The 11,163-nt window shown below is 43.6% G+C and overlaps 3 protein-coding genes and 1 long non-coding RNA gene across 5 annotated transcripts in view; 1 reads left to right on the top strand and 3 right to left on the bottom strand.

Moving 5' to 3' along the window:
• On the bottom strand, nucleotides 1-1,787 carry LOC108427847 (protein Wnt-8a). Its single transcript, XM_017698363.2, has 6 exons — nucleotides 1,720-1,787; nucleotides 1,602-1,635; nucleotides 1,280-1,418; nucleotides 1,069-1,194; nucleotides 801-943; nucleotides 1-690 (listed from the first exon to the last, which is right to left on the bottom strand). Exons 1-6 carry the CDS (start codon nucleotides 1,785-1,787, stop codon nucleotides 136-138), a joined length of 1,065 nt encoding a protein of 354 aa, XP_017553852.1. The 3' UTR covers nucleotides 1-135.
• Nucleotides 1,788-2,342: 555 nt separating this feature from the next.
• Nucleotides 2,343-6,339, bottom strand: wnt8a (wingless-type MMTV integration site family, member 8a). The gene is made up of 7 exons (XM_017698362.2): nucleotides 6,311-6,339; nucleotides 4,398-4,531; nucleotides 4,208-4,241; nucleotides 3,947-4,085; nucleotides 3,667-3,792; nucleotides 3,429-3,571; nucleotides 2,343-3,306 (listed from the first exon to the last, which is right to left on the bottom strand). The coding sequence occupies exons 1-7, from the start codon at nucleotides 6,329-6,331 to the stop codon at nucleotides 2,743-2,745; spliced, it is 1,161 nt and encodes a 386-aa protein (XP_017553851.1). The 5' UTR covers nucleotides 6,332-6,339; the 3' UTR covers nucleotides 2,343-2,742.
• LOC108427848 overlaps nucleotides 5,920-11,163 on the top strand; it is an 81,893-nt gene continuing 76,649 nt past the window's right edge. For both annotated transcript variants that reach the window (XR_001857890.2, XR_001857889.2), the window contains exon 1: nucleotides 5,920-6,097. This is a non-coding gene — a long non-coding RNA (uncharacterized LOC108427848). The remainder of the gene's footprint in view (nucleotides 6,098-11,163) is intronic.
• Nucleotides 8,608-10,503, bottom strand: tmsb2 (thymosin beta 2). Its single transcript, XM_037540290.1, has 3 exons — nucleotides 10,350-10,503; nucleotides 9,472-9,576; nucleotides 8,608-9,041 (listed from the first exon to the last, which is right to left on the bottom strand). Exons 2-3 carry the CDS (start codon nucleotides 9,569-9,571, stop codon nucleotides 9,004-9,006), a joined length of 138 nt encoding a protein of 45 aa, XP_037396187.1. The 5' UTR covers nucleotides 9,572-9,576; nucleotides 10,350-10,503; the 3' UTR covers nucleotides 8,608-9,003.

Here is an 11,163-nt window from a genome sequence, read left to right as displayed (position 1 = left end):
TTTTATTTAATTTATTTATTAGACTATAAATATACATTTCAGGATATGTACAAAGGCAGTCGGACCTATAAGCTACAAATATTACAGTAAAGTGCAGGTGAGTCTGTCAAGTCCACGCCAGCGTTGTAATCAGAGTTACTTGGGTCCTCTCGGCCTGCGCCTGTTCTGACCGTGGCCGCTCTGCTTCCGCGCGCACACGTACTTGACCGTCACCTGCGAGCAGCGTTCGCACTTCACCGTGCAGCACCAGTGGAACTTGCAGTTGCAGCTGCTCACCGTCTCCGTGCGCCTCTCCTCCACGCGCAGGCCACACTCGTGGCACAGGCGGCGGCAGCTGCGCCTCTCCCATTGCGAGAGGCCGTCCCCGTGCTGCACGCATTCCCTGCCCTCCGTGCCGTGCAGGCCCAGGCTCGAGTTCTTTGCGCAGTAGTCCGGCGAGTCCTCCAGGTAGATGAGCTCGGAGCGCGAGATGGCGCCCAGCGCGTCCGCCACCGCGCCGCGCGGATCTGCGCTGTTGCCCGCGCGCACTCGCCTCTTGTCTAGCTCCAGCTTGTGCGCCTGGTCGTGTTTCAGCTTCAAGTAGTCGCCAACCTCGCGAAAGTCGGACAGCTGCATCCAGCACGTCTGGAGGGCGCAGCTTTCGGACATCCCGTGGCATCTGCAGATTCTTTTCATGGTTGCCTTTACAGCCTGAAACGAAAGACACGGTTTTAAAAGACATTTAAATGGACATTGAAATCCCTGTGGCTTTACAGGCTTGGCTAGGCTACAGCATTAGCAATGAACGTGTCGGGACTGACCAGACGGCCTGCGGCGTTGTTATGAAGGTTGACTGCAGCTCGCGCATCTTGCCCAGTCTCTAAAGCATCCACATACTGTTTGGAAATCCTCTCGCCAAAGTCCACGTTGTCGCTGCAGCCTCCCCAAAGCCATCCACGACCCCCTGATATAAGAATTGAACAACAGACACGTCACATGGATTGAATAATAGCTATTATGCAGTACCACGTCTCCTTTAAACAATATTCAGTCACTAAGTGTTTTAAGGGTCCCTTCTAAAGTGTTTACCAAGTTTGCCGTTTCTTGAGTTGTCGCATCCACAGTTGTCCAGATACCCAAGGCTACAGTTCCTGGTCAGAGTGTACATGACCCCCGCTGCGCTGATGGCGTGGACAAACGACGTTTCCCTCGTTGCTGTAGACGGGAAACAATGTTAGTGGGCTGTACAGAAATGGAAGGAGGTAGGTGTTCAGCAGCTCTGTACACTCACACATCTTACCGCTTCTCAGACGTTTAGCAGTGGCCAGGTGAAAGGTGCTCTCCGGGCAGTTCCACCTGTCCCACGCAAACTGGTGTTTGCACTCCTGCATGCCGCTCTGCGCTCCGGCCAGCACGCTGCTCGTGTAGGTTAGATACGCCTGGAGGGGGTAGAAGGGTTAGACACTGAAACCCTTGTAGATACAGGCTATCTGATAAGAATGCTCTGTGCCAAATAGGTTATTATGAGTACTATAAAGCCATTATTTTATGGTCACACTGCCTCATTTTTAAATAAATACCAACAGTCCCCAAGAGAAGAGATGTCTCACTGTTGAACTTACTTTTGGTCCAGTCATGAGGAAATTGTTAACAGCCCTATAAAAAGAGAAAGCAAAGCCAAACGTCAATGTTTAAAAGCAGCATTATTCAGTTCTAGCAATCTATAGTCATTTTTCTTACCAGGACTGTCCCAAGAGAGTTTTGTGATAAATAAAAAAGACAAAAATCCAGAGAAACGAATAGACCATTGTTTTTTTGTTTGCGGGATCACGCAGCTCCACACTCCGAGAACGTTATAAGCATCTGATACTTCATTTCAGACTAGTTTTACAAATTTATGCAATCCACAACAGTGGCCATGTGGGGGGATTACCTTTTGTCAGAGAATCCCTGGCAGTCTATTGGCCGAAACAAGTGGAGGAAACGCCTCCCATGAACTACAAAGGATATCTATACAGAGCTGTTTATTCTCTCAGCGGGCAGCAGCGCATGATCGCTGAAATTAATGCATTAATCCTGTGATCCTGGAGGGAATTTACTCTCCAATATACTTTCTCTCCACACCATTTATTTCTCCGCAGTTCTGGATAATGTCACCTCTTGGCAGACTGCATGTTTTACTAATTTTCTAAGTGGGAAAACGTTTCTCTACAAACATCTCCATAATGTGAGGAGCGATAACTGTTTATTGGCTGAATTTATATTATTGGGAAAGAATAATCCATGTTTGATTAAACAATGTGGCCTGTCCAAAGGTTATGGCACACAAATAACAGTAAATAACTACATCTCAGAGACAGCTTATAGCAGAAATATTTAATGTTTTCTGAGTACAAAATATCAATGAACACAGATAAAAAAAAGAGTCTCATAAACAGTGTAAACCTTTTAGCCCGTGTGAAATAAACACTGTCAAGCTGTGTCAGGAAAAACAAGATCGTGTTTTTGGTGAATTAACAATGTTTTATAAAAGTTTAAAGGTTTAGCAACGAATTATGTGATCTAAAAATCAGAACAAAAAAAGTGCAGGAATAGAACATAAGTACTGGAAATGATTCTACCCAACTGACAGTGGAAAGGCTTGTCTGCGCTAGAGGGTGGTCACTTCTCCCGATGTCAGTCTCGTGTTAAAATAATATCGTCAATAAAATATATTTACAAATATACAGTTTTATAATTTAGCATGGTGTGGGGGGGGGGGGGCTAACGGTTGCGCACGCGATGTCTCCTTCGCGAACTTTGTGGCCGACTGCTTTTGTTCTTTTTTGTGCAAAAGTATTTGGTCACGACTTGCGTGCATTTCTCGCACTTCACCGTGCAGCACCAGTGGAACTTGCAGTTGCAGCTGCTGACCGTCTCGATTCTCCTCTCCTCCACTTTAAGGCCGCATTCGTGGCACAGCCTCCTGCAGCTCCGCTTCTCCCACTGCGACAGGTTCTTTCCGCCCTGCAGACACTCTCTGCCCTCCGTGCCGTGCAGCCCCAGGCTCAGGTTCCTCACACAGTAGTTGGGAGAGTCTTCTAAGTGGACGAGCTCCGCGGGCGCAATGCTGCTGAAAGTGTGCGCGATGGCGCCGCGGTTGTCCGCGCTGTTGCCCGCTCTCATCCTCCTCTTGTCCATCTCCAGCTTCTGTGCATGATCGTACTTGATCTTCAGATAGTTGCCCACGTCCCTGAAGTCAGAGAGCTGCATCCAGCAGGTCTGAATGCTGCAGCTGCCGGACACGCCGTGGCACTTGCAGGACCTCTTCATCGTGGCCTTGATGGCCTGAAATTCAAGATGCAAGATCGCCTATAATTAACGGTGACATTCAGACTGCAAGGAGACCCTCCAATTCTACTTGAAAATGAGCAGATCTCAATCCTGCCTTAGTTAAAAAAGACGCTTACAAGTCTCCCCGCCTCGTTGTTGTGCAAGTTCACAGCAGCTCGTGAATCGTGGCCATTTTCCAGGGCGTCCACGAACTGCTTGGAAATGTTTTCCCCAAAGTTAACATTGTCACTGCATCCGCCCCAAATCCAACCTCGACCTCCTGGAAGCCCAGAAATGCATAGCATGTTAATGAACATTTCACGCGAACTATTCTCCAAGCAGTAATATCAGAGATCTGGGCCTTATGAAGCTTACCCATTTTCCCAGCCTTCGAGTCGTCGCAGCCGCAGTTATCGAAGTCTCCCATGCTGCAGTTCTTGGTCAGTGTATACATCACTCCAGCCGCACTAATGGCGTGCAAGAAAGCGGTCTCTTTGGTAGCTGGAATGAAGAAGGAAACGTGTTTATTAGAATATTTTAATGCAAAGTATATAAAAAGTATATATGTTGAGAATTGGGTATTTTTGGTAAATAAATACTTCCATTTATTTATTTATTAATTTGAAACGTTACTGAAAGAGACGGTTGTCCTTACCACTCCGAAGTCCTTTATGTGTTGATAACTGCAGCTCGCTCTCTGGACAGTTCCACCTGTCCCATGCAAACTGATGTTTGCACTCCTCGATGCCTCGCTGCGCGCCCGCTTGAACACTGCTCGAATAAGTAAGATATGCCTGTAGAAATAAAAACGCGGATATTAACCTATTATTGTCTGATATTTCGTGCTTCTGTCCGTTCTTTTGAACGCCTCACACCATCGTTCCATATTAGGTCAACATTAAGATTCATAACTCACCTTAGGTCCTGTCATCAGAAAGTTATTCACAGACCTGGACAGGGAAAAAAAAGGAAACACATCAAGGTTAAAAATGTTTCGCATAATAAACTAAATAAGTAGTGAATAGAAGTAGGTCGTGTTTGACAGCACATAGATCCTCAAAATAGCAACGATTATAATGAATGAATAGTGAATAAATGTGATGTACCATGCGGTAGTGGACAGCACATGACAGCACATGGAGAGGACCAAAGATGTGAGAAGCTGGCAGGAGCCCATGGATGCGATCGCGTCCTCTGACTCTCCGAGGCTGCTCTCTTGCAGGGGTCCAAGGTGTAAGTACTGAGTGGGTTATCCAGAAAGAGAAAGAGGCAACTGACCACGGGCTTAGACGGTCACGGTATTTATACCTGTCGGCAACTCTGAGTGACAGGGTCCCCCCCCCAACCTTTAACATTTCACTGTGAAATGACGACGAGGTGGTCACTGGATGGACGGACGTAGGAAATGCCAGAGTACAACAGCACTTCAAAGCAGGATATAACCCCTCATTATTTCCTTCTTTCCCATGGTTTAGCTAAATAATATTTTAATTATTATTATTATTATTATTATTACTATTAGTAGTAGTAGTAGTAGTAACAGCAGCAGTAGTAGAAGTAGTAGTATTGCCATTATTATTCAATTTTTAAAAAAATCAAAGAAGCAGATCTAATTAAATAGTGGTTGTGTATTTGTGTTCTACATTTGATGTGCAGTGCTATACACAGTCAAGTGTTTTGAGCTGATGGCTGTGCCTCATCTGTTGGAGGTGTTTGTGTAGTCCATTTGGACAATACACTAATTGTTGATTGTCCAATTATACATCGTGCATTTGGACAACCAGACAATACACTGATTGTTGATTGTCCAATTGTGCATTCAGTACTGGACTTGCAGCCCATACATTTCTCCTTCTTCTCACTGGTTCTATTTACTTATTTTTATTTTTGCTTTATTGTTTTAGATTTTTAAACTTATTTAAGTTTCCCAGCTTTACTGTGGCGTTAAACTGCATTGAAATGGTTCTACATCGTTTACAAAAAAGCCATAAAATCATTCAACACAGTCTGCTAAGGGCCATGCAAATAACATGTCGCTCATCGACGACTTTGACACTGGAGTGTTAATAGAACAGCCTGGGAACCAATCTGGTGCGAGGATGGTCTGAACATCACTGCTGTTGACCTCATACACTTGTACTAATAATTCACAACTCTCGTTTCATCTATTCCATAAATGAGCAGTTCAGGGTTTAAGACAGGAGAACATGCTGGTCTCCTAATGATGACCACTCTCACTCTTGACATTATGTTGCGTTACATTTCATAAAGTCCCAGTCATCTTTTATATCCTAAAACAGTGATCACGTAAGACAGATGCAACACAGATGAAGTGGATCCACCATAGACTCATAATCACAGTGGATAAGGGGATCCAGGCTTGGCTTGACAGTCATGAACATATACGGAGAAAATTATTTTATCACCTAACTACTTTCGATGACTTTTGCGATTAATTAATACTATATGGAAATGTGATCTCATATGGCAAAGATTAATTGTTGAAACCACACTTTGACATCGAATTTCGAATCAAATCATCTTCCAATCAAAATCCCTTTAACCCGGTGTTTATTTGATGGCCGGACAATGGCTAAAGCACTCGAGCCCCAGGCTTAAGCGGTTCAGCTCATGCTAAGACAATAGTGGGACGCGCAGGTGAGGATAATCCTCACTAATTGCTTATCGGCGACATCAAGCCCTGACGGAGCCTGAAACCCCAACTCCCACACCTACTTGTCAAAAACTAAAGGCCTGTTAAACCGCCTTCTTTGATGCCCTCGCGCGTAGCCTAAAGCACGCCAAGGTAAACACTCGGTTGTGACATTTTTGGGAATGGATATATGGGTCAGCAAACTTAGACACAACAGATCGACACCCGAGACGTTTTACAGTTACAGATTCTGATACGAGGCCGTAAACGGAGTCCAGAGTTCCGTGTTTAGCTTGTGCTAAGAAAGGTTAAAGGGATGTTTCTGCCCTACACTCCGCAGAACGAATCCTCGCCTGAGGAACCTACCTTGAGGCAGAGAGCTTCCATTTTGAACCACTCAGGTGCCGCTGATTGCAGCCAGCGAGTGAATCCTCATCATATTTTAGCTTAACCGGAAGGCAGTTCGGGTGAGGGTCCTACACTTTGTGAGCGGGATACCACAGCAGTGTGTTCTCTGAGGGGGCAGCCAGCCCTGTGTAACCGCTTCGGCTGGGTTCATGACTCCGTTAAAGCACGTTAGTCTTAGCGACATTTCCCTTTGACACATCGCTTCCATTAAGCGTGTCCTTTAACAGAAATTTACAGCCGTGTTCATGATGGCTTTGCAGGCTGATAAGTGAGGTAATAAAAGTGATAAAGGGTGGGAAATTGGCATGGCACTGTAAGGGGTCTTGGGTTCACACGGGCAGGTACAGGGGCGGCAGGAACAGTGTCGCCAGCCTCGCCGTGCTTCAGTGATGTCCGTACCACAGAGGAGGACTCTGAAGAGACCCAGGCGCCTCTTCTCACACCTCATTAGCAAATAAGACCACGCTAAGGTAAAATAAATATCTCACGAGTAGTCCAGTCTGGCAGGGTTTGTGAACGACTAGCCCTTTTTATTCGAGAGATCATTTCATCTGGACAAATGATGCTGTTTGAAGGCCAAACATGAGAACTAAAGGACTAGTAGTGACGCTAATGTCTGTGCTGGTGCTGTTGAAAAATGAGTAGCGGTCCTTCTTAACTTGTTAGCGCATTACGGCCTCCTGCTGGCCACATGCTGAATAGTCATATTGCTGCCTCATACCTGATGTGAACTGGGTTGGTTAATACATGCAGCAGTAAAATATATTCAGAGATTCTAAGTGAGTAAGTGAGACTGTGGTTGTTAGCACAGTATTAACGTCTGGGTCAGTCAGAACTAACATAAATGAAATGATTGCCCTCTTAAAGTGAGTGAATGTTGATCATAAGGGCTGAGCGACAGAGTTTAAGGTGAGGATAACTTTTTGTTGATGTGGGTGAGGTTGGTTGGCACATGTCAGCTTGCTTGCTCAGGTGTAGGGCTACTGTCACAAACATATTTTATACAGTGCACATACCTTTAATAACAAATATGGGATGCAGTTCTGTGCTGTATCACTATTTATATTAATTTTAGAAATGTGACCTGTCCTTATCTCCAATCCTTAGTAAAATTTGATATGTGAGTCTTTAAGATTAAAAGAACATTACTTTTATAATTAATTAATTGAGTGAAAGATTCACCCTAAATCTGTTTTTGTACCATAAAAGTACCTTGTCCATCCTGCATGGCATGTTTTTATTTTTTTAGATGAACCATGTGTATAAGTCACAAAGATCACATGTATATTGTTTTAATCAGCATCTTGGTGGCTGTAACATAGTACTGATTTCAAAACATGTGAACAGGATACAGTGAGAGTTAGCCAGGATACAGCCTCCAGACAGCAGGTTTAGTATATATAGTGTTACAACTAAGCCTCCTAAATGATGAGACAAGTCCATATTTTTCCACATAAGTTCAACCATACTTTTTTGGGACCTTTTTGTGCACAGATTTAACAAAATGTTATGTTATGTCTATACTCATGCTTTTAGTTTACCTCATACCACTCAGTGCCTGCTGTCATGTAAATACAACTGTCTCATATGCAAATAGATATGCTTTATTTCTACTCTTATTCTTGTCTTTTTATTTCTATTTTTATTTTTCTGCATAATATTTAATTATATTCATAAAGTTTATGTGAAATTATATTTTTTGGCACCCTTCAGGATCGACAATAAAGTGTCTGTCTGTCGGTCTATCTTTCTCTCTGTCTGTCCGTTATTTATTTTGATGCATATATTTTTACATATTTTGGTTGGAAAGCTTGTCTGGTTCAAGCAACACGGAGCTGTATTTGTGTTTGAGTCTATTTACCAGACTTTTCTCCGTCTACTGGGTATGCCGTAATGTGTCACTCTGCTTTTGGCAGAACTGTAGTTGAAAAAAGAAACAAAGATTACTTATTCGTTTGACGCACAGATGTACATAAAGCATAGGTAGGTGAATTGAGTTTCTTTGTAGGAGACTGTTTCTACATGACGACGTCTGTTTTGGGAAGAATTAATTAAGAATACTATTAAGAAAAATGTGTATATCAGAACATGCTTAAGAATCTGCTAATTATCTGCTCAAAATCATGTTGTTTTAAACCAAACAGCAGCCTATTGTGTCTGTTTGCATCAACTAATTGAAAGATAAAGATTGAAAGTATAAGAGGACAATAAAAATGGTATTAGTTGAAGACTGGACTGGACCATATAGCCAAAAGTAGTGTTATATTTTTTTATTGTAAATTTTCTCCTTTACCATGTCCCACAGCTCAGAATAGTTAACAAAGCTGGTTTTGAAGATTAGGAGTCACATCTAATACTGTGTGTGATCATATTTGTCTTTATTTCATGAAGAACATTGTTAGAAAATTAAGAAAATGCCCCATTGCACTGAACAGAATTTGGTAAAACATCCATGTTCGGACCCTGTCCTATGCCACCCCATGTCTTGTACTCCCAATCTTAGGCCCCAGTGACTCCCATTACCTTGATAACCATGCATCACTTGGGGCAGTAGCACCCTTTAAACAGAAATAGAAAATGTAAATAGTGATTGGTTCAAAGTGCCATCAGAGGAACATCTGTTGTGCTTGGCCCTGCTCCTCTCCATCAGGTCAGGGGCTTGCATCTCCTTTCCTCTCCTGCTCAATAGCTGAAACACAGAGCAAAGAGTGTATATTATTGAGTACAGTGGCACTGTCATCTTTCTGTCAGCAGACATGAAATCATTACAAAAATGGTCATTATTATTCTTTCTATAAATTTTGTACTGCAGACAATTCTGAGCTGGAGTGCTGATTGAGGACTTTGACTGACGCCTATCTGCTGACATAAGAATATGTGTCTGGGGTGGGGTGGGGGGAGCTGCATGCTGAGTTCAGTGTTGGAGGGAGAGAGAGGTGAAAAGGAAAAGAATGGGAGGGATTATTTCAGAGAGAGATTGCAACAAAATGACAAATGACTAAGCTGAGGAATGAAGAACAAAATGATGAAGACAGGATTTTTTTCTACAGCAGAACTCCATACCACACCCCAAACCGCTAGGATACACACTGCATGCAGTGCTTCAGGGGGTCACTCACTCTCTTTGGTGGGCAGAGGGTTCTTTTCCTTTGTTTCGGTCTTCTTCAGCTTGGTTTTGTCAAACCTGGCAATCTCGGTGAGGTCTGGCTTGTCAGACATTTTTGCTGTCAACAGAGATGATTGGTTTCACTGACAATTACAGAGATGTGACCTTGCTTTGTCTCCCTAAAGCATTTCCCTCTAGACAACTCAATATTTTCTAATTGAAATTCTCACCTCGCTTTGACTTGATGATTTGCAATACTTTCAATTTTTCCTAAGTGTACTTTCATAAATCTTTGAATTAGTGAAACAAACACTCTCTTCTCAGCAATTGCCCTGTCATATGTTCATCTATATCTCAGAACAGCCACAGCTGGACATCAGAGCCAGCAGTGCTGTCTCCTGTCTATTCATGTATGTGATATGGTCTCACACGTGTGCTACAGCCGTCCGCCCATGTATGCATCATGCTCCAATCCGAATCCGCCACCTTCTGCTCACCTCTCCCTATATGTGAACATTTTCTCTCTCTGCCTCTTTCTCTAGCTCTTTGTTCTCTTTATGCTGCTTCATTCATGCCATTGAAGGCTCCCCTATCTTTTCTAGCTGAACACCTGCCCCGTTCCCCGACGTCTCTGCTGTAATTGTCCTCTGCCATGAGCTAAATAATGGTGCCTTCAGTGGAGAAAGCATAAACCTTGTTTTGCTGCTTTACTGCCTGACTCCTATTTCTATACTGTTAGCATCCATATCTCTTCCTCTGTGGCTTTTCTCCAGCTACCGCACCCACCCTGCGCATGTGAACGCACATTCTCCTGCACATGCTTTAGAAGATGCCTGCTTACATGCTTACATTGAAAGAGTGATTAGAGGTAAAGGATGGAGAATGGCTTACCGTATGGCACAAAGCGACTGAGTCTGGGGGGAGAGAGAGAGAGAGAGAGGGACTGTCCGTCTGCAGTATCTGCCGGCGTCTGTGCCTCTGCGTCTGCACCAGGGCGTGGGTTTATGAGTGAGTGAGAGAGCAAGAGAGAGAGAGTCTGACCAGCCCATCCCCTCCTGCTTTCTCCCTTCCTCTAGTTATTATTGATGCACCCCTGGGAATAGGCTGGAGAGTGAAAGCATCAGCAGAAGAGCTTTACTCTATTCATTGCAAGATGCATTAATACAGATTGGCAGTATGACTGGTGTTTGAATGGACAGGGGAGCATATGATTTTTGGGTAACGGGCACAGCTGCAGGCAAGGATGCAGTGTTATGTAACAGCAATGCAACACAGTGTGTGTGAGCGTACGTGCATGTGTCTGGCAGCTGCTTGGTGGGGGGAAGGGCTATAGCTCTGAGCTAAATGTACTGTGATTATGCGAAAACCCCAAATCCAGAGTCATTTAATTTTGACACACATTTCAAGTCTGTGGTAAAACCATAATAAACTTTCAGTTTCAAAAATTTTCAGTTTTTGTTCTGCGCTACCTTCTCAGCACTGACCATAAATGGAAAAATTTGGTAAACCCTATTTTTAATACCTGATTAGACCTCCTATGTTCCTTTTAAGCGATCAGAGTGGTAGGAGAAATACAGCTGATGACCCAGTGCGTTTAGTCATAATGAGTAACTTTTATTCTTAGTCCAGAATGTAAGAGTGGATGCTGATGTCTTTAGTAACATGACATCATTTCTTGTGAGCTCAGAGTTCTCAACACAGTGAC

Source organism: Pygocentrus nattereri, chromosome 8 (assembly GCF_015220715.1).
Source record: "Pygocentrus nattereri isolate fPygNat1 chromosome 8, fPygNat1.pri, whole genome shotgun sequence".
Taxonomy (NCBI): domain Eukaryota; kingdom Metazoa; phylum Chordata; class Actinopteri; order Characiformes; family Serrasalmidae; genus Pygocentrus; species Pygocentrus nattereri.
The sequence above is the reverse complement of the archived record's forward strand: the minus strand, read 5'-3'. Positions and strand labels throughout refer to the sequence as shown.